Source organism: Bufo gargarizans, chromosome 1, assembly GCF_014858855.1.
Source record: "Bufo gargarizans isolate SCDJY-AF-19 chromosome 1, ASM1485885v1, whole genome shotgun sequence".
Taxonomy (NCBI): Eukaryota; Metazoa; Chordata; class Amphibia; order Anura; family Bufonidae; genus Bufo; species Bufo gargarizans.
In genome coordinates, this window is record NC_058080.1 from 66111024 (window position 1) to 66134531 (window position 23508).

Genomic DNA, 23508 nt, shown 5'->3' on the forward strand with positions numbered 1-23508 from the left:
CGTTCCGGAACTGAAGACGTCCTGATGCATCCTGAACGGATTTCACTCCATTCAGAATGCATTGGGATAAAACTGATCAGGATTCTTCCGGCATAGAGCCCCGACGACGGAACTCTATGCCGGAAGACAAGAACGCAGGTGTGAAAGAGCCCTAAGGCTACTTTCACACTTGCGGCAGGACGGATCCGACAGGCTGTTCACCATGTCGGATCCATCCTGACGCTATTTTGCCGCTCCGTCCCCATTGACTATAATGGGGACGGGGGCGGAGCTCCGACGGTGCACAGCGAAAGTCGCCGGACTAAAAAGTCAGACATGCAGGAGTTTTTAGTCCGGAGGACTTTCGCCGTGCACCGTCGGAGCTCCGCCCCCGTCCCCATTATAGTCAATAGGGACGGAGCGGCAGTCAGGCGGCACAGCGAAAGGACGGATGTGACATGGTGAACAGCCTGTCGGATCTGTCCTGCCGCAAGCGTGAAAGTAGCCTAAAAGATGTCACCTACAATGTGCTCTCCCCAGATAGCAGCCCGCATACAAAATTACACTGCACCCCCCCCCCCCCTCAAGCATACAAAATTACACTGCACACCCCCTCAAGCATACAAAATTACACTGCACACCCCCTCAAGCATACAAAATTACACTGCACACCCCCTGCAAAGAATATTCCCCCTCTGCACACAATATTACATGACCCCCTTCTGCATACAAAATTACACAGCACCCCCACCTACAAAGAATATTACACCTTCCCCCTCTGCATACATTACACAACCCCCCCCCCCCATACAGTATTTACACGGCGCCCACCTCTCTGTGTATAATATTACACCTGCATACAATATTACACGACTTTCCCATCTGCACACGGCACCCTCCTCTGCATACAATATTACACGGCTCCCTCCTGCACACTATATTACAGCCCCCACCATTGCACACAGATTCTCCCTCCCCTCAGCACGTCCGCAGTGCACACATCTACCTCCAGCACTGACAGACACTCTCTCCCCCACTATGAGTGATGAGCAGCCATCAGTGACCGGCTCTGCATACAGCCCGAGCGCTCCGGCTTCAGAACCTTCTATTCACTACTCTGCCCGAGTCAGTCACGTGACCCGGTGACGTCAGGAGGTCTGTTTCCTGCATGGAGTTTAGCAGCAACAAAGAGAGGACGAGACTCCGCCTCTTCCCCTGACGTCATGCCTTCCAGGAGTAACTCCATTCTAGTCACTACACTCTGCACGGATTGCTGATACTCCGGTGCAGCCGCCGAGTCGCGCTGTGGTTGGGCTTCATGTTTTAATCTCCGGTGCATGACAGAGGAGCTTCACACGGTAAGTACCGGCGACTACCGGAATTTCTGTGAATTTAACGGCCAGATTGATATAATGCGTCCTGTGGGGTGTAGGCTAAGTATCTTGCATATATTAGTGTAATTAGTATTCATTAGCATATATTATAATTAGGCTGAGCATGCACATTATGCGTTTTGTGTCACTGCTGTATTATGTGGTAGTTTGGGCCGTGGCGGTAGTTGTAGATTGGCGTTACGTTGCCCTACGCTCACCAAGCCCATTTTGCACCCCACTGGCGCCTGGCCATCGATGTCATAGAGCGACAGTCTCGCCTTGGTGGTCACATGATTGGTCGTGCAAAAGTGGTGTCATGTGACTTGAGCAAGTCATCACGGAGGTTGAGTAGCCTTGCTGCCCACCCCCCACCCCATGGCATTGCCATGGTACCACTTCCTGTCCCATTTCGGTCTGGCACGGTCACTAGGGCGTTATTTGTAGGGTTAAAATTCCCATTCTTGTTAATAAAGCTTGTCACGTCCGGATGTAAATATTCAGCCACCTGCTCGGCGTCACGTGCTGTCATTGGCATACGCTGGAGGGGCATATGCTCCGAGTGTTTGCACGGCCCTGTTCACATGTGGTTGGTCAGGACTTACCTCCGCTGTTAACCTGCGACGTGCCAGCATACATTGCTTAGGGTAAGAACAGTTCCTTAATTTAGACTTTTTGTCTTTATTTTTTTTTTAAACCCTTAGCTTTAACCATGATGGTGCTAATGCACCAAGAAAGCTTCCATGTCCTGGTGGGGCAGAGATTCGCCTGTGTGGTGGGCAGCGACTGCCAGCTGGACGTCGAGCAGATCAAGGACTGGCCATGGAGAAACGGCATCATCCGCGCCGCGTCCCACAAAGAATTCAGCTGCCCCGATTTAAAGGTATGTAACGTTTCTCCAGAATAAGTGCCAGCTGCTGACCTTCTGACGGCTGAGGCCAGGACTTGTGTTGTCTGTCGTTTAGCTTTTTTGTGTTGTTTTTGCCCTGGTGCCCCTTGGATTACTGGAATGGCATTGGACAGTTTTATTGAACTCCCTTTGATTGCTGGTTTCCGTTTGTTTAGTTGTGTCGTATCGGTCCAATGCCTTGTACTTGCTCATAGCTCGGTTTCCATCAGAATTATGACATGGACACGGCGCCAATGTTCCAGCGGCAACGACCATGTGGTGTCTACCTTTTTGTTTTCATTGGGAGGCAGCGCTGCAGTTGGCAGGGGTGCGGACAGCTTCCGCTTAGAGCCGCGGTGGGCGTTCACTCCTAGTTTAGCTTCATTTGATGGAGCTAATCCGCAAGTGGGTTTGTAGCATCCAGAGTGAACAACCGTGGTGGTTTCTTCTGCCACAGTATACGTGACGACAAAATCCAATGTGTGAATGTACCCTTACGGTTACATTTACGGTAGAATCACAGACTTTTCTCTGTTCTGGAACCCTACAAACATCGAGGCTCCAGAAACTGGCCACATTGAGGAGTGTTTCTTATCTTGACCAGAATCGTAGTGACGGTCGCCCATGAAATATATTTTTAGGTAAATTTGTTTTTGACTGTAGGATATGATATGGTGGGTTCACCATTGGCTTGATGTTCTTCAGCCTGGACAGGAAGGAACATTTCCACATTGCTCTTGGCAGTACATTGTGTTGAATGTTGTCAAGCATTCTTGTCATTATATTTTGTAGATGTGTTCTTGTTAGGCCCGGTTCACATCCCCAAAGGATGTGTTGGGATTATTTCTCAGCCCCCAATGTATACCACAGTGTCGTCATATGTCAGCCGCTGACGCCCATTGCTCTTAGTGGACTACACTTTCTTATACAGTCCGGAGTATGCCTTTAGGTCACCCTTTTTGCATGGGGCCTTATGTAGATGTTTAGCGTCTGCGCTAGGCTTTTTTCATTGGGCAATCATCAAAATGAGATGGGAACTGAGCCTTACCGCTGTTGGAGATGCTCAAGGAGCGGGTACTTTGCTGATCAGTCTTTAACTGCCCTTCATGTACTGTCAAATTATAGTCTTGGAGAGCTCTCCACATTTCTGATTGGAACTTCTAGCTGACAGAGCTTTTGAGGATGTACTGTCCCACCGTCTTCCTCCGAGGAAAGGGGAAATGTCCTAGAGCAGGGATGCTCAACCTGCAGCCCTCCAGCTGTAGTAAAATTACAACTCCCATCATGCTTTTCTGTAGGCTGTCTGGGAATGATGGGAGTTGTAGTTTTGCAACAGCTGGAGGACCGCAGGTTGAGCATGCCTGTCCTAGAGAAACCCTGAAGTCCATGGGATGCCCATGTGTATGGAAGGCTCTTGGAGGATGTTGCTTGAAGCTCCTTTGTCTGATTATTTATTATATATTACATGTAACTGGGCAAGAGTGGAAGTGGAGGTCACCCTTGAACATATTGTATCTTTGGCTGGTAGGATATGATGGGTCCACCATTGGCTAAACATTTTTCAGCATGGACAAGACTGAATATTTTCATAGTGCTCTGGGCAGTAGATTGTGTTGAATGTTGATTGCTCTTCGTCATAGTCTATAGCTTTGTTCTTGTTAGGCTCGGTCACGTATATGTTGGAAGTATCCCCCCATACTTACCTCAGGCTTCGAAGTATATCACTGTGTAGGCATATGTTGGCCGCTGACTCCCATTGCCTCTAGTAGACTACACTTTCTTAGACAGTCCTGTGTATGCTGAAAGGTCACCCTTTTGGCATACACAAGTTTCGTGAGGTATATGGAGATGTTTAGTGTATATGTTAGACCTTCTCCATTGCACACACACCTACCGTCTGCAAAAGCGACATGTGAACTGAGCCTTACTGTCACTAGAGCCAGAGGTCGCAATAATGCCTGTGCAAGCGTCATCGTTTTACGCCCCTAAAAAAATGTCTATGCGTATAAATACGCACGATAATTTCCCCGCCATTCATGAGCGCACTGAGCAGGCAGCGCAGCAATACCGCTGGTGCCTGAAAGCTCCAATAACAAAGCTCCGCACAGTACAGAGCTTTGTTATTAGGGAGAAGGCTGCTGATTTGCCAGTATCAACGGGCGGCTGTGCCATTGGGTGCTCCTCACACCCCCCCCCCCCCCTTCTCCCGCACATTGGACACACAGCAGCAGCATTCATTTCATTTACTATTAATTTTTAACCATTACCGACTGCTGATGACGGGAAAGCATGGCAGAAATGGAGCCTCCGCTGAGCAAAGACCATGAGAGAAGTGTCAGGCTTGTGCCCAGGTGATGTCACGCCCAAAGTCTCAGCGTGCCCTGCAGGCTTCTATCTGCTGCTGGGAGCTCCATGTGGGGTTTATGGATAGAAAAACTAATAGCCAAGAGGCTAAAGAAAACCCTGTTTCTGATCCTTATGTTAAAACATAACTTTCATTTGATTGCTCTGATACCTAAAAGAAAAAATGAATTTTAAAAACCTGCCGTTTCTTTAGATGACCATATGTTGATAGTTATGTTAGGAGTCTCAAGGGTCTATAAAAGCAGGTACCCTACTTTTATAAACATAAGGTCATCTACAGAAACAGCAGGTTTTTTAAATTCTTTTTCTTTAGCCTCTTGGCTATTAGTTTTCCAAGTAACTTCTCTGGACCACTGAGGTCTATTTTCCTGTATGGAGTGCAGTGTCCAGAGATCAGAGAGGACTATACGGTACACTATACTGTGCAACAGTCCAATATATAGTGTATAAGACTGTCCTATATATGCCTCCTGTGCATTCGTCTCAGACGCCACCTAGGGTTGGGCGATATCAAAAATATTCAGACGATAACGATATTAAAAAATTTATTGCGGTAAATACCAGTTTAACAGGAAAAAAAAACAAGGAGACGTTATACTGTATGGGGGGGCCACAAGGAGACGTTATACTGTATGGGGGGGCCACAAGGAGACGTTATACTGTATGGGGGGGCCACAAGGAGACGTTATACTGTATGGGGGGGCCACAAGGAGACGTTATACTGTATGGGGGGGCCACAAGGAGACGTTATACTGTATGGGGGGGCCACAAGGAGACGTTATACTGTATGGGGGGGCCACAAGGAGACGTTATACTGTATGGGGGGGCCACAAGGAGACGTTATACTGTATGGGGGGGCCACAAGGAGACGTTATACTGTATGGGGGGGCCACAAGGAGACGTTATACTGTATGGGGGGGCCACAAGGAGACGTTATACTGTATGGGGGGGCCACAAGGAGACGTTATACTGTATGGGGGGGCCACAAGGAGACGTTATACTGTATGGGGGGGCCACAAGGAGACGTTATACTGTATGGGGGGGCCACAAGGAGACGTTATACTGTATGGGGGGGCCACAAGGAGACGTTATACTGTATGGGGGGGCCACAAGGAGACGTTATACTGTATGGGGGGGCCACAAGGAGACGTTACACTGTATGGGGGGGCCACAAGGAGACGTTATACTGTATGGGGGGGCCACAAGGAGACGTTATACTGTATGGGGGGGCCACAAGGAGACGTTATACTGTATGGGTGGGGCCACAAGGAGACGTTATAATAAAGTCTTGTGGCCACAGGCCACCATACATACAATAATACTTTACAATATACTTTTCCCGCGGCTGCTTCGCTTGTGTGCTCCGATTCTGATATCAGGTGTCGGCGGGCGGAGATTTGAATATGGGAGCAAGGAGGAGGGAGAGCTGGGGGCAGCCGCTGCGGGAAGTAGTAAGTTTGTAATTTTGTCATCGGAGCACATGAGCGAGGAAGCCGGAGGAAAAGTCTCTCCAGAGACACCCAGTACTCACACAGGGTTCGCCACATATACAATAGAACCAACACGGGTGCGTGACGGACGTTGATGTCAGATGGTGGGTGGAGTCTGGAGACTTGACTAAGGGAGGCGGAGCAAGAAGGAGCGAGAGGAAGTAATGTTTGTACTCGCTACTCGGCGGTATGCAAGGGACGGGCGGACGCAGATCTGCCGCTCGGATCCCTACCGGACAGATTTGGTGCTTCAATAAAGGTAGGGATTCAGTCTGAGAGAGACATTTTTAAATAGTCAAAATTTGCTATTTCTGCATGGAAGACATTATAGAGGAGACTGGTAATGGTTTCCCTGCAGAAATAGCAACCCCGTAATGTTATGTAGGCCTATGTTTTACATATATGAATAACTGCAATTTTCTAAAATGGTAAGAGGAGTATTTTTACTCTTCAGGACAAAATGTAGTGTGACCTGAGACTAGAGCCACTCAAGCAGCAGGTAGTGTGCAGGTCGGTCTTCAACTCGTCTTCATGTAATGTCAAGTCGACATCTCGGAGAGCTCTCCATGATTGGTGCTGCCGGCTGAGAGGACTTTGGAGGATGTACTGTCCCACCATCCACCTCCACAGGAAGGGGAAATGTCATAGAGTAACCCTGAAGTACAGGGGACCCCCGTGGGTATGGACGACTATTAGAGGACGTTCTTGAAGCTCCTTTGTATCATTAGTGATGCTCTTATATGTTAATGTGCCAAACCAAGCACATATGTGTGGGTCACAGGTCAGCGTGTTCTGGCGGTATGTCTGTGACTGACGTGTATTTTATATATGGGCAATGAAGTGAAAGTGTAGCAAAAATATCATATGACCGTATCATAATTTTGATTTTGGAGAATTGTGCGGAATACAACTTGTTTGCTATATATTATTGGGGTCACTTCTGATGGGAGTGGAAGTCATTCCCAGAATGATTACATTGGAGGAAGTATGGAGTTCCCTAACATGCTTGTCTAGTTTCTTAATTGGCTGGTATATAGCTTTTTAAGGCCGTGTCTGTATTACCTATAGCTTTGTGTGAATTTTGTATTTTTCTCACGTTCTTCAATAAAAAGGATTTTTCTCATCTGCAAATGTAGAGCAGAATACGACCTGCGGTGAGATTTGTGGATCTGCAAGGATTCACAAAAAATGCTATATGAGTGGCCCCCTAGAATTGGATGGGTCAGTGTGCTCGCTGTGGAAAGGTAGTTAGCACACGGAGGGAAAATACGGTCATGTGCATGGGCCCTAACATCGGCCTCTGTAGTTGATGGCCGCCTTGATAATGGCAATGTCAGGAGCGCGGGAAATGGCTGGTGTCAGTGTGAAGGAGAACACTGTAGAACGTCACCCACCGCTGAGTGGACAGGAGGAAAAAAGGGGAGGAGGTGAGCGCCACTCCGTCAGCGATAACGGATAACTAAAATGGGTAACGGTCCAGTTAGGCAGGTACAAAGAACAATGACATAAGTGGTGAAATGTAAGAATAACGATAGTATGTGGATATCACTAAGTACGGATTGTCCCTCAGTGCCGAGGAGTGAACGTACTGCTGGGCAACTGTAATTGCACTAGTGTAGGAATATAAAGTAGTGTAGTAGGATAGATATAATATCATATAAAAACATTAATGTAGTCAGACTATATAGATGTAGAGTGCGATCCTGGCCGGGGGGTCTAGATCACAGGTGTTATGTGCTTATCCTGATGACCACCCCCTAGTGAAGTGAGTGCATTAATATTTTATAAACTTTTAATGATTTCATATTCTGTATAGTCTGACTACATTAATGTTTTTATATGATATTATATCCTATATATCCTACTACACTACTTTATATTCCTACACTAGTGCAATTACGGTTGCCCAGCACTACGTCCACTCCTCGGCACCGAGTGACAATCCGTGCTTAGTGATATCCACATACTATCGTTATTCTTATATTTTACCACTCATGTCATTGTTCTTTGTACCTGCCTAACTGGACCGTTACCCATTTTAGTTATCCGTTATTGCTGACAGAGCGGCGCTCACCTCCTGTCCACTCAGCGGTGGGTGACGTTCTACAGTGTTACAGTGTTATCCTTCACATTGACACCACCCATTTCCCACACTCCTGACATTGCCATTTGAGAGTGTTCTAGGTTCTTTCAGAGCCGCCTTCTGGAATTCCACTTTCGTCCACCTCATCATATTTTAGCCCACATGCCTGTCGGCACCCATCTTTATTTCATCCTTCGGTGGGATTTGGTGATCCCTCTAGGTTTGAAGTAACTTCCTCCCCCCCCTTTTTTTTTTTTTTTTTTTTTTTTTTTTTTTTTTTCTCTCTACTCCTACTATGGCCTTGATAATGACCAGACATGGTGGCTTCATGCGTTCACTTGATATCCTATAGACCAGGGATGCCCAATCTGCCTGTTTTAAAACTGCAACTCCCAGCATGCCTGGATTTGGGCATGCTGGGAGTTGTAGTTATGCAACAGCTGAAGGGATGCAGGTTGAGCCTCCCTGCTATAGACAGTTAGACAGTCTCCTTACACTAGTGAGAACCATCTTGGCAAAATCTCCTCCTCCAGATACATGTAATGACTCTCTGAGACTCGGAGCTAGCACTTATCGAACGTCTGGGGAGTTTGGTGGTGCACAAAATCATTGAAAGTAAGGGCTTGTTCACATTTGTGTCAGATGATCTGCAGATTCCATCAAAAACAGCAGAGAGAAGTCCTGTATGCAAGACTCTTTTTCTGCACTGGAATAGTGGACCCCGTTGTAGTCATTGGGATCTGTTTGGGTCAATAGCATTGGTGTGAACTCTGCCTAAAAGTGCCTGTTTAGTACTAATTATCACGTGAGATGTTGGAGGGTCTGGTCTCTTGGGCACTTGCCCAAGTACTTGTTCTGCAGTATGATAACAGTACCGTCTCCGACTGCTGCTGCCTTGCTTCTACACGCCTGTCCTCTGACTCCGCCTCCTTCTCCCCAGCTGACTTCCTGTTTTGGTGACCATGCTGTCTGTGCGTGTAGTACCACAGTGGACTGCTGCAGAATGAATGAAGATGGCTCCTGGTCAGGTGGGGAGGGGGACAAGTGCCAGAGATGAAGCGAAGACATGCAAGGGTGTAGTAGAGGCAAGAGGTTTTAAATTTCTAGGAAAAACGGGTGTTTGAAGCTGTGGTGGAGGAACCTGTCTGCAATCGCAAGGAGAAGTGGCCCACTCCTACCAGGCCGGCTATGGTCTTGGAGCTGGTGGGGTCTTCTAAGGACTGCGTAGGGTTTGGCTCCGAGGAACGCCAGTCACTGGGTGACTTTGGCGTTGGCCCAGCTGTGGTTATAGTTAACGTGGGTGTGGGGAAGCCATGGTATCTAGTTTTAGTTGCTGATGAATCCCTTGTGTTTCTGTGACGTCACAGAGTGCCTTCTGTTTTGGTTCAGTCCACTAAATGATGGCTGCCTCCACAACATAGGGGCAGATCGGTGGGCTGGTGCTCACGTCCAGCTGTATTTCACACTGATGGATCAGGAGTTCTGGCACGATGTTGCAGCAGGTCTACCATCCGTGTAGGAATTGACGCCTTAGTGTGCGTGTTTTGAGCAAAATGCTGAATTCTTCCATGTTTTGCATTTTATTTTGTCCTTCATCTCCTGCCTTGCGATTGGCTTTCTTTCCTATGTCCGTGGCTGGATTCACTGAGGTAGTTAGCAAGCCATTGTCTCCCTCTGAATGTCCTCTGCTGTAGGACGCCTTCTTCTCTCCCCACCCCCAGCTCGTATGCATTTGGAAGTTCCTCTGTGTACGTGCCGTCTGCCTTTCCGGGAGGGAAGGGGGGGGGAGGGGGGGTTGACTGACAGATTCTTCAGCTTACAATGAGTCATGTTATGTGAGGGGAGTATCCCTGCTAACCGTGACATTATTGTATGTGACGGCGTCTTCTGTGCCTACATGGGTAATCTTATTTTTATTTTTTTACTTTGATCGTTGCTCTTCATCATCGTTCTAGAGCAAACCTTATATTACCAGACTGCTCGCTGCCAAAGTCACGTCCCAAAGCGTCCTTTTTGCTGTGGATCAGATTTGCCTTTATGTGGCTGCCGCCCTCTGGGGTATTTGCTGGCAGGGCCGTCTCCGTTCATGCTTTAGTTACCTTCACGTTTAAATTTTTTTTTTTTGTTTTTTGAATTATTTTTTATTTATTTTTGTAATTTGGACCAAAATACACAGAGAAATCACTTTGTCCTTGGTTACGTGAAGGTCTGACGATCTCTATAATTAGTGTCCTGGCCCGGTTCGTTCGCTTGTGGTTAACCCCCGAGTGAGTGTTCTGCATTTAGTGTTACATTGTTGCCATCATCTGGATACTTCCCAGTTGTTTATATCTTGTGACTCCTCCCACCAGACGTCCCATCCAGTCCAAGCCATCCTTTCATTTTCAGCTTGCTGCTCATTGGCTGCTGACCACAAGAGTTAGTCATGTGAGCTCTTCCATTGGACTTTTCTGTCTCCCACTGACACATTAGAGGGTTTGTGTTCATTTCATCTACTCTGAATGGTTCATAAATTTAAGGATTTTAAGTTAGGTGATTGGTTAATTTCTGGTTGTCCTCCTGTTGCATTAAAGACCCATATTTCCCCCCCCCCCCCCATCCCCCCATTTTTTTAATTAAAGGGATTGAATGCACCTCATGGCTCCTTGCAGTGCTTTGGACTTTCCACTTTACCTACCGTAGTTTTGGGGGTGCTGTTTGGCCACATTGCAGGAATGGGTCTGGAGGAGAAGGGAGTGCGTGCTGCTTGCTTTGCAAATTGCTTACTATAAAAGGAATCCATGCAAGGCGTTGTGCAGGAAGGGAGGCAGAGGGAACTGAGAGGATTAAACTGGCAGCTGTGATCTTCAGTAGGCTTAAACATGGAGGCGTGTGTTTCATCCAGAATTTGCCATTGATATGGGAGGAAATGGGGAGGAAAACGCAGCAGAGGAAGGGAGCCATAGATTCACAATGGAGGATCATTTCAGTGGAATGTGAAATCTGCCGATTAGATCTTGAAGCAGCTCTAGAAAAGCTTTGACCGACCACCTTCTTTAAATGGCTGTCTGCTGACAACTATTCCCATGTGAGTCCCCTCCACCACCGCGCACATACAGGGGAGAAAGCCACTGCCAGACTTCTGTTGAACGCCAAGGGTAGGTTCACACAGTTTTTTTGGAGGAGGTTTTGAGGCAGATTTTCATGAAGGTTGACCATGAGGTTAAATCAGGACAAAGAGGGATCAGGCTAAGGTTAGGGTAGGTTTACATGGAGTTTTTTGGAGAAGGATTTAAGGCAAGTTTTCTTGCAGGTTTTTCAGACGAGGCCAGAAGGGGGTTTGAAAGGAATCAGAAATATAAAGGAAGGACATACACTTGGATCCAGCAGTAATGAGAAGTAGTTGTCCTTTATTTATATTTGCGATTTCCTTTGACATGCCATTTTGGCTTGGACTTAAAAACCTGCAAGAAAATCGGCCTTAAAATTTCCTCCAAAAATTCCATGTGAACCTCTTCTTTGCCCAGATTTGTCCTCATACATATTGTATTCAGCCGATGTTCTTGTGCGGTGTATGGTCCACTTTAGAAGAACTGATGATGTCCCTCAGATGCAGATTTTTGGATGTTCCCTGCGCTTTAGAGACAGACTAACCCCTCCCTAGTGTGAAATGGCTGCTTACAGGGAACAATAGATTGCAACCAAGTGCGTAGCAGATGTAGGGAAGATGAATGCTGAGTTTTTGTCCTTTTAAGATGAACATACAGGGTAGATGTCAGGAAGCGGTGGCAGGATGTAGTCTGAGGTTAGTGACCATGACTTGTATTGAGAACCATATCATGCGCCGGTACACACACTGCCAAGCCCAGGCTTGAATTTTAATGGCTTCTCTTTTTGTCTAAACCGTAAGGCCCCTTGCAGACAAGCGTGTCTGGATTAGGACCGGATGGTGGATTAGGACCGGATGGTTGCGAATGCGTTCAGTGAAAAATGAGCGATTTCACAGGCAAAGTCCTTCAGTTTTGCCTGCGAACACGTTCAGTTAAATTTTTCTCGCGGGCCTAAGGTCTCTTTCAGACACGCGGGTGAAATGCGTGATGCGAATGCTTTGCACCCGCACTGAATCTGGATACATTAATTTCAATGGGTCTGTGTACATGGGCGTTGTTTTTCACGCATCACTTGTGCGTTGCGTGAAAATCGCAGCATGTTCTATATTCTTCGTTTTTCATGCAACTCTGGTCCCATAGAAGTGAATGGGGCTGCGTGGAAAAACTCATTGCATCCGCAAGCAAGTGCAGATGCAATGCGTTTTTCACTGACGGTTGCTAAGAAATGTTGTGGACATGTGGACCTGGTCATACACCATCTGCTAATCTCAGTCCAGTAGCCTTGTTCAAGTGCTTGGTGGATGAGGTCAGGCGAGTTGTCTCTGATCATCACCCTCCATGGTTGGAGGTCTCTGGCTTTCATTTCTATATTCCCAGTTTGCGAGGATCATTATCATTCTAGGTTCCTTAAAGGTCTTGTTTTCTGTGAAAAGAGTAGAAATGTTCCCTTTGGGCATGAGAGTTTTTCACCGTATCATGGAGAGAAGATGAAAGTATTGTCAGCCTGAAGGCAGAGGCTGCCGTTAGTATGTTGTGTTGTGTTGTGCAGGTGGCAGAGGACTTTCTTAAGCCAAGCCCCATCGTAGTCATGACTGTCACCTCCTCCCCATACACAGTTCATGTAAACATACTATCATTAGCCACGTGCTGGCACATCCTCCTCCCAGTAGTAAAAGAGGGCGGTGGTGGCTGAGTGGCCGCCCTCACCATGACAGTGGAGAGGAGGAGGAGGACTCGGGAGTCTAGACACAGTTCTTGCTGCTGTTTGGCTTGTAATGTGTCCACCACTCCACTTCCCATCGGACCATGGTGTGTGTGTGTGTGTGTGTATATTGTGTGTGTGTGTGTGTGTGTGTGTGAGAGATTTTAGCGCACTGTCACCTATGCTAGGTTCCTAGTGTGCAGATGAAAGCTTGGTATGGTACTTCTGCACGGTATAATACTTCGGCACTTGCACAGCAGGAAACTAGTGCAGGTGGATTGTGTTACAGCGAGGTGGGGTCCTGTCACATCCCCCTCCTTTGCAGCAATTCTGTCAGTGGAGAAGACCCAGAGGGCAAGCCAATGCTTGAGAATGGTGCTGAACAGTGCACTGTATTTTATTTACTCACTTATAGCCCAGACATATTCCGCATCGCTTTACAGACCTTATCCTCACTCATTCTCCCTCGTGGAGCTCACAATCTAAATTCCCTATCAGTGTCTATGAAGCATCGGAGGAAACCCAGTCAAACACAGGGAGAACATACAAACTCCATGCAGATGATGTCCTTGGTCAGGTTTGAACCTAGGACCCCAGCTCTGCAAGGAACCAATGCTAACCACTGAGCTGCCATGCTGCCCTTCTTACCTATTCTTTTGTACATGTTGTATGTATTGTGGCCCATCCCTTTAAAAACTGCTCTGCTCTATTGCTGGAAGCCTAGAGAAGGGCCCATTTTTACATGGGTGAATGCACAAGGCTTATTAACCCCCTGGCCACCGCTGCACTGGCAGTATTGGGGAAGATCACGGCACATTCAGTATGTCTTTGGAGAGTGGAAGGAAAACTACGCAAACACGTGGAAACTTCATGTACCAGTGCCAACCACTGAGCTGCCCACAGTAATTGTTATCCCCTCGTTCCTGTTAGACCCGATCAGTTTATCAGTGGTAGTATTTTAAGGACGGTGGCTGTCGCTGCTTCTGTGCTGTGCTGGTGGAGCGATAGGGCCTAGGTGGCTTTGCCGCACAGTAGGATGCGCTGTGTGGCTGCTGGGTCCCATTGCCTGCTAGAGCGGTGTGGGGCCACACGGTGCCGCGCTAAGGTTAGAGTAGGTCCCCACTTGAAGAGGCAACCTTGTCGTGGTAAGTGGGCCTATGCTCTTTGATCAAACTGTATACTAATGGCTCCTAATAGTGCATAGCAATAGATTGACAATAGTGCTGTAGAGCCATGTATCTTGCTGTAGTTTGAAACTGTTGTTATATCAAAAGCATAGTATGAGGATGTGCGATCCAGATTCTCTTTCTAATATTGAATACGTAGTATTTTAAGGAGTTGTCCAATCCTTTTACAAATGATGGTCGGGGTTCCATTGCCACAACCACACAGCTCTGTCCAGTGGACGAACGGAGCAGGTTACCAACCTACAACCCCTATTAAAGTTTTTGTTTTCCTTTTTTCTGCTCACATCTTGTTTTTGCCTCATTCGTAAGATGCCATGTAACCAGCATATGCCAATAGTGTCCTTTTTTGGTATGTGTATTTTTTTTATATACTGTATAGGAAAGCAACTTTCATACTCCTCCTTGGATAAAAATGCTCAGAGAAGTACTTTTACTCTTCGGTGCGGCACCAGACATCAACAGAGATGTGCTGCTGACAAACAATATGTATGGGGACAAATGATCACAGTAGGGATTGTTCTTCCCCATACAGAGATGAGTGCTGCATGTAAATGCAGCTCTACTGCACCTGAATGATGGAGAATGAAGGGTATTTTTTTGGATCCTTGCCTTGTGCATTCACCCTTGTAATAATGGGCCCTTCTCTAGGCTTCTAGCAATATAGCTGTCTGTAAAGGGGTGAGCCACGTTGCCTACAACGTGTACAAAGAAACAGGTAAGGAGGGCAGCACAATGGCTCACTGGTTAGCATTGGTTGCACTGCTTTCCTCTATGGTGGGCGGTGTAGAAAGCAGTATATTCATGCAGTGCTCTACGTTGGAGGTATGTATTGGAGGATACTTCTAAAATATGCCTCCTATGAAGCAAAGACAGAATGTGGACAGAGCCAAACCTGTGGTGTACAGTGGAGCCTGCACCTTGTGCTTTCTCGGGTTGGTGTGTTCCATCTCTTAGCCGGAAGTCCAGGCTGGGGCTACATGGCGACAATATGTGTCATGTGACCAGGGATTGCTGCGTAGCGCTGCAACCTCTCAGATGAAGGGAACAGCACTACTCACAATTTGCTGCGATGCCAGGAGAGAACTGATAAGTGCACAATTTTTCTGCAATTCTGAGGTCTTGCCACTCGCACTGTGACCTTGTTCAGTGACTGCAGCGCTACGCAGCGATCATTGATTGCTCAGCGGGTGTCAAAGCAGTACATGCGACTCACATTCATCTTCTGTCCGCAGGTTTGCGTGGAGTTTGAAGATGAGCCCTGGGAGAAGAGGATGTGGATCGAGGTGTACAGCTCACAAGTCCAGATGTTTCTGGTGGAGCACAACTTGGCAATTTCTGACCGAAAATGTCCCAGTAACCCTTCTGTGTCTGTGGTGTGCCCGGCAATGGTGAGTATGGCTTCATTCTGACTTGTTTCTGTGGGCACCCTGAGGGGCTGATCGATAAAACATTTTGCCGTACCACAGAGGCATTGGCGTAAACTGTGCAGCGAAATCTGCTTACTGTCAGTGAATTGCAGCATTTCTATTTACACACAGGCCGAAATTCAGTACAAACCTATTCCTAGTCACTCAGCAGAGTATTTGTTACAAATGCATCACGTCTAAGCAATTCAGATAGTACAAAAACACTACATTTAGCTTCTGCTCCTTTCTGTTCTGTCTTTTCGTTTGAGGTATGGCGCTCAGTAAAGGAGTTTGAGCAGTGATTTGCGGGTGTTAAAGGGATTATCCAGCATTATATCAGCCCTCACCATCGGTGGTGATCATACTTATCTGGACTCCGCTGCTGGGTTCGGTCTATTGCTCCACGGCTCTTCATCTCCCTGGTTCGCTGATATCCACATCCTGTTGATTGGGGACAAGTGACCGCTGCAGCCAATAAATGGTCGCAGAGGTGATCCGCTCCCCTTGGGTGACGATAAATGGTCACGATTGGCTGCAGGCATCACATGCCTCTCCGTGTTAATATCAGCGCACTTCTGCCCCTTTCTTGTATCACAAACCTTCTGTTTTGTCTTATTGTCTAGGGTGAGTTTGAGGTATGGCGCTCAGTGAAGGAGTTTGAGCAGTGATTTGCGGGTGTTAAAGGGGTTATCCAGCATTATATCAGCCCTCACCATCAGTGGTGATCATACTTATCTGGTCTCTGCTGCTGCGTTCGGTCTATTGCTCCACGGCTCTTCATCTCCCTGGTTCGCTGATATCCACATCAATCGCAGAGGTGATCCGCTCCCCTTGGGTGACGATAAATGGTCACGATTGGCTGCAGGCGTCACATTCCTCTCCGTGTTAATATCTGCGCACCAGGGAGATGAAGGGCAATGGAGCAATCGAGGGTGAACCATGTGGCGGGGACCAGTTAAGTCTGATTACCTGGTGAGATGGTCACTCTGTGAGGTCTGATATAAAGTTGGATAACCCCTGTAAACCTGTGATGCATAGTTCCAGAGTTCAGTGTTTTTTTGTTTGTTTTTTTTCCACCCTTTTATTTTCCGTTATGAGAAGTCAAGCTCCTGCAGGATGACATCACATGACTTGACGGAGTGTCAAGTCATGCGATGTCACCCAGCTGGAGCTTGACTTCTCATAACGGGAAATAAAAGGGTGGAAAAAAAAGCGCACTGCATTCTGGAACTATGCATCACGTGTATCAAGGTCTCTGCCTGTAGTAAGTGTAGTCTCGCGCATGCGCTGGCACATCTTCACTGCACATGCGCAGAGTGCTGTCACGTGCAAAATCTCAGGGGTAGGTGTTGGAGCAACGAGGACGCTAGACCCTGTAAATCTCGCTGGGAGGGGAACAGGGGTGAGGCAGAGCAGGAAGCGGTTCTCCAAGGCGCTAGGCCAGATCCTTAGTGCTGTAAGTGCCTCATTTACATATAACTAAAAATAAAAATTTCTTTGCATCAGTAATAGAGCTTGCAACAATACATTTTTTTTTTTCTTTTTTTTTTTCGCATGATCAACCCTACCATGCAGTAATTTAACCCTTTAAGGACCCCAAACGTGGTGCCCGCTTGCACGTGCAGCGGACCCCATAGCCGCCGGGTTTCTGCTGTGGCACATGTGTGCGATCAGCCAAAAGGCTGATCACATACATTTTCCCTTTCAGATGCCGTGGTCAAATGTGTTCACAGCATATGCGCAGTCCAGAAGCGGAAGTCGCGCACTTCCGCTCCGGTAACAGCGTTCCCCGGCTGAGATCGGGGAACCTGTTACATTGATCTAATAGGCTGAAGCTCAAGAAGGCTTTGGTGCCTGTTAGATTACTAGACCAATACAGGCCACTAAGTGGCAGCATTGTATTGGTATAGTGCAAATGAAGTGTTCAATGGTGTCTATATAGACATCAATGAACAAAATAGGCAATCTATTGATTGCCAGTTATTGTCACCCAAGGTGACTTAAAGTTCAAATCACCCCCCTTTCCTTAAAATAAAAATACTTAAACAATAAAAAAATAAACATCATGGGCATTGCCGCATGCAAAAATGCCCATGCTATTAAAATATAACAATATTAATGGCATGCAGCAAATGGCTTAACGGGGGAAAAAAATAAAAACTGCCAATTTGCCATTTTTTTTTTGTCACTTCAACTACCTAATAATTTTTTTTTATAAAAAGTGATCAAAAAGTCACACACACTTCAAATTAGTATCACTGAAAACAGATCATCCTGCAAAAAATGAGCCCTCACAGCCTCGTACACAACTACAAAAAAGTCATAGAAGTGAGAATATGGTTATAAAAAAAAAAAGTTTTTTTCCCTCAAAGGTTTAAATTTTTTATTTTTTTCAGTATTAAAACTCAAGAAAATTATACAATTGTGGTATCATCGTAACTGTACTGACCTGGAGAATAAAGATAACAGGTCAATTTTACCCAGGGCTGTGGAGTCGGTAGATAAATGCTCTGACGTTTTTGGTACTTCCGACTCCGACTTCTCTGTATTTAATATGCGAATGTATTAAAGAAAGACGACATACAGCTGTTCCACCGAGTTCTTCTAGCTCTTCTAGCAGAGAGAGGTAGTTGGGCAGAAGCTGCTGCCTTCTCCTTTGTGTGCTGAAGATAGGGCAGTGGGAGGATCCAGGAAGGGGCATTTATTTTAAAACATGATTTCCCCAGTAGAATCCCATAGTCATGTTTAAAGTTTAAGCTAACAATCTGAGTTTACAAGTTTTTATATCCTTTGCTGAATGACAGCAGTTTTTCCAATGGTTTACAGCTTCAGTCTTGAACTATTGACTATCCATTCCCTTCACTTATACAAGTGTCTAGTCCTGCAAAAAAACATATTTACTTAATCAGTTATCAGTGAGAGGCTAGGTTAACCATGGGCGTTGCGTTCCCTGTAACAGCGGGACACAACACAATGGAAAGTATAAGTATTGCCGCTCCTTAACTGTGCGTTGCGTGCCCTATAGTGAAGCATATGAAAAGCATGCTTCTTCACGGTCTCTTAACGTGTTCGTTTTGCGGTAACGTGACGCACTGCATGCATTGGCCTTTATTTTTACAGTAGAGAAGTAATTAACTATAACTTTTTGTGAATTGGGACATTTAAAATTGCTTTTATTTTTTAATTCCAATTTAAATTTAGCAGGAGTCGGAATCGGTTCATTTTTGCCGACTCCAGGTACCCAAAATTGCCTCCGACTCCACAGCCCTGATTTTACCGCATAGTGTACAGTGTAAAAATAAAAACCTTTATCAAAATTTTTCCCCAATTCTACCTCATTTGGAATTTTTTTCCCCTGCTTCCTACTACTTGGTATGCAATGGTGCAATTAGAAAACACAACTTGTCCCACAAAAAAAAAAAGCCCTCATAAGGCTATGTGAATGGAAAAATAAAAAAGTTAGGACTATGGGCAGACGGGGAGTGAAAAACGAAAACGCAAAAATGGAAAATCTCAGGGTCCTTAAGTGGTTAATAGGGTTGATCGTGGTGACATTCATCACTTAATGTCATTTAATGTTCTTTTTCTGTTTGACAAGGGTCTCTTGTTTATTTCCTTGTGAATTCTTGACTTCAGGGGAGAAATGCCATAGAGGTCTGGATATTGTTCTAATTTATTTTTACTTTTTTTCTTTCCCGTGCAGCAATATAAAGTATTGGCAAGCAAGAAATCCATAGATCCCATGACGTGCATACAGTTTCTTGGAGACAGACACAAAATTTTCATGAATCAGGATGCCGTGAAGGTTTTAGGGGTAATTGTCTTACTGCATTTCTTATATCCTCTGTTTTTCTGACAGTGATCTCTAAAGACGGCAAATGTAATGATGTTGTGGATATAAAGGGATTAAAAATAAAAAAGGCAGCCCCAGTTGGTCTAAAATCTGAATGACTCGCTTAGCTCATGACTGCACCTTCTGGTTTTTATGTGGGCTGATGGTTTTGGGTTAATGGTTAAACCACCTTTATCCTCTGTTTCACTGGATGTCCACAGATCTTCACTGTTTCAGGCTTATTAACGCTTAACTACTGTCAATCATTAAGATTGGACAGGGACCATTTCGTGGACATAGTTGCTCTAGCTGTATCTGTGCAAAGCGTCAAACTGCGTCGTCAAGTACTGTAAATTTATGTAAGGCAGGTTCTCAAAGGCTCTTGTCTTAAAAAGGACCCATCCCCTCACCTGACGTGTATGTTTGGTAACTACCTGCATACCCCATGTAATAACAATTCGGGAGCATCTATTCTTATAACTCTATGAGGAGCCATTGCTTTATTATTCCTACTAGACGCTATGATTACATTACTAGCAGTAAAGGGCCACATGGGGGTTACCAGTTGGGGGTGAGAGACCCAGCACATTGTGACAATATCTAATCAGTGCTGCCAGTGTGACTCTGCAGGGACACCTTGCCAACTGGTAAACCCATCTGTAATTCCTTCATAACTTCTAGCAGGAATAATAAAGGAATTACACAATATAAAGTCATAAGAATAGTTGGTTGAGAATTGTTATTACACGGGGGAAGCAAGTAGTTACTAAAACAGACATGTCGGGAGAGGGGGTGACTCAAAATTTTAAGCCATAGAGCCTAAAAACTTGCTGTATTAATGCCATAGGTGGACCTACAGATTTGCATTTTAGGCTATTTTATAACAGTTATGATGTTTTTATCTTTTTATTTTAGTTTTCAATTATAGTACATATAAATAAAAGGTATAACAACTGATCCCTTTGACTCTAATGGGGTCAGTCGGGGTAAGGACATTTTTTACTACAATTTTTGCAACAGATAATACAGAAAAAAAATGAATCATTTAATCCTAATGTGTAATTAGCAGTTTTATTGTGGTGTTTTTGCCCTAGATTCCTATTTTGGACCTTAAAAACTGTCTGAAAAACACTAGAAATTGTTGGCATTGTTATAAAAAGCATTTTGTGTTACTGAGCCTGAGAGATCCGATTTAACATCATTAGGTCCTGGAGTTGCCTGCCGTCCATACGCTGACTGTCCTTTTTCTTCTCATCATTACAGGATCGGGACAGCTTGAAACAGTTTATGCAGGGAAACCGAACATTTAACAAGGCCCTTCAGGAATTCATAAGAAAGAGTTTGAATGAAAGTCGTGTACTGCAAGGTGAGCCGGCAAGGAGTGGTCCGCTTTGGACATTATTAGAAAATCCATCTCCCAGGGATGAAGCTTGTGTCTGGAACAACATTGCTTCTTGTGTTACAGCAGCAGCCCTTTTTTTTTCAGAGGGTGTCATGTATTTTATCCTATTTTGAAGCCTGTGTACGTGGACATTAAATGGAATTGAAGGAACATGGTATGGCTATTTCAATTAACTTTTCCTTCCATTTAAAGGTGTTAAGAACTTAGTTGGTTCATCTGTAAGAGTGTATAGTATGACTGAAGACTATCAGTGGTTTGACGCCTCAGTGGTGAATTCAAGCAGCACTACCCGGACGCTGGAGATTAAATGTAAACAGGTAAACATCCATTACTGCTTTTCTGGTGTGGAGGAGTCTCCTGGATGACCCTTAAAGAGAACCTGTCACCTGTAGTATGCTCCCCTCATAGTATAGTGACAGACTCACGGATTTCAGTGTGAAAGCACTGCAAAGGCGATCAGTCCGATAAAACTTGCTGGCCTCCTGACTAGGACTGGTGCATTCATTAACTTTGTGTTCTCCTTTAGGTTCCCAGTCTCAAGATTGTTGATCCAGCACTGATACACGTTCAGCTTGTACATAAATATGTTGATCAAGGTAAGATTTCACCATTTACCATAGAAAAGCTTTACCTGTAGTGGTCATCCTATGTAATGGCAGGCTTTATGGGTGACACATACTGACAGACTGTTGCCTGATTATTTCAGTGGCCATCAAGAAACCTCTGAAAAGGAAGAGTGAAGAAAGGACGGGGAAAACTAAGGCAAAGCAGAACAGAGTAGCGCAGGTATTAGACATGATGAAGTATGAATATGTCTGATCATATGAGCAACACAGGATTAAGCTGTGTGTTGTGTATGTACAGAACCATAGGTGTGTATGTGCAGATAATCATATTTGTTACGTCCTTTTTTAGGCATCTGCTAAGGGATCTGTTAAGAAGCCAAGCTTCATTACCTACTCCAGAGATGATGGGAAGACCTTGGTCGTGGTGGACAACCCCAAGTCCTCAGGGAACCCTCTTTTGAATTTCATGAAAACGCCACAGGAAAGTGAAAAAGTTTACCAAACAGTGAGTGGCAGTCTTCTACTGTTAAGGCTATGATATCACTTTGCGATAGGTCTCTGTGTGAGAAGGGAGTGTCTGACCCAGGATCCCACAATCCTGATATTGAACGGGTGCATCACTGATTTAGAATACCTGTGGAGGAGCAAAATAGTCAAGGTGATGCATTCTTTCGATTTGCTGGGCTTCTGGAGTTTAACTTCCCATTGATCTAAAGTGTTACTTTCGTTGTAACATAAAAATACCTTTTCTCGTAGACTACACCTAGCCTGGCATCCAAGCAGTCTGTACCGGTTGGGTTTGGAGAAGCATTGCTAGGATGTACCGCCACTACGCCTTCCAGTCAAAACCAGACCTCTTGTGCAACTCCACCACAAGCAAATTCTCCTCCAAGCTTTGGTGCTGCAACACCTCCAGGGTAAGAATATTTCTATGAAAAATATGTAATGGATTGCTGGGCATTTTAAAGAGGACATGCCGTCACAAAATACAGTGCAACATGAAGGCATCATGTTATAGAGCTGGAGGAGATTGATATATAGTTTTTGGGGAAAAGATTACATTAAACGTGTTATTTAGAAATTTTAATCTCTGCTATTTCTGATTACATTGTTTGTGGAGGAGGTATTAGCATTCCCTATGTAAGTGGGTATACAGAGATGGCTGTCAGTTACTGCTATCAATCACTGATAACACCTTCCCTGTGTATAACTGAAGTCAGAAAGAGGAAAGATTTAAATGTATAAATTACAAGTACTACTAAATCTTTTCCACAAAACCATGCATCATTCTGCTCAGCTCCTCCTGCTTTATAACCTCCTGTAGATTTGCTAAAGCCTTGCATAACGGCGCAGGCAGCACATAGCTGCTCTTCTAAAGCCTGGGATAGCAGGGTGGCGCTGGTACAGGCAGGAACAGCAGCCATGCGTGCTCCTGCCTGAACAGCGCTCCTGCAGCCCTGGTGTCGGTGGTGTACTAGACTATGGATTCCGAAGTGCAAAGATACCTGAACTTCAGATGTCTATTTTGCGTGGAAAACCTGAAAAAAAAATTAAATGCCATTTCGAGTAGTTTTGAATAAAAGTTTAGATGCACTATAATGGCCGCACCATGTGGCTGTAGTCTTAAAATGGAGAGAGAATTGCACAAAATTTGCACATGCCTCTTTCACACGGGCGTCATGGATTTGGGCCGGATAAGATGCTGGTGCGTAGCGGGAAAACGCACAATTTTTCCGCGTGAGTGCAAAACATTTTAATGCGTTTTGCACACACGTGAGAAAAATCGGCATGTTTGGTACCCGGACTTCTTCACAGGGGTTTGGGTTAGGTGTTGTGTAGATGGTTATGACTAAGGGTCCCAGTACCCGAAACGCGTCAACGTGAATTCTGTTGTACCAAGTGGCGGTCTGTCATGTCTATATGATCAAATAAAGAAGCAGTTTTAAACATGGATCCAATCTGAATCGGAGACCAATCCTTTCAAATTACCTGCACCTTACAGCATCCTATGGTCAGATGCTGTGAACATGAGTCAGGTAGTTGTTCAATACTAGGGATCAGCACTTGCACCCGCAACCACACCTTTGTTCACGGCCTCTGTTTAATTTTTGTTCCCTGCTGTTTATGGTCACATCATCCTCCATTGTGA

General features: G+C 45.4%; 1 protein-coding gene across 1 annotated transcript in view; it reads left to right on the forward strand.

Annotated features, from left to right (window-relative positions):
• The first annotated feature begins 1188 nt into the window (after window positions 1-1188).
• The window catches only part of LOC122939823 (lysine-specific demethylase 3A-A-like), a 42976-nt gene continuing 20656 nt past the window's right edge, over window positions 1189-23508 (forward strand). The window contains exons 1-10 of the mRNA XM_044295998.1: window positions 1189-1337; window positions 2054-2232; window positions 15386-15541; window positions 19263-19373; window positions 20655-20757; window positions 20986-21110; window positions 21320-21389; window positions 21500-21579; window positions 21709-21864; window positions 22116-22276. Of these exons, the coding sequence (XP_044151933.1) occupies window positions 2062-2232; window positions 15386-15541; window positions 19263-19373; window positions 20655-20757; window positions 20986-21110; window positions 21320-21389; window positions 21500-21579; window positions 21709-21864; window positions 22116-22276 (1133 nt within the window). The 5' untranslated portion in view covers window positions 1189-1337; window positions 2054-2061. The remainder of the gene's footprint in view (window positions 1338-2053; window positions 2233-15385; window positions 15542-19262; window positions 19374-20654; window positions 20758-20985; window positions 21111-21319; window positions 21390-21499; window positions 21580-21708; window positions 21865-22115; window positions 22277-23508) is intronic.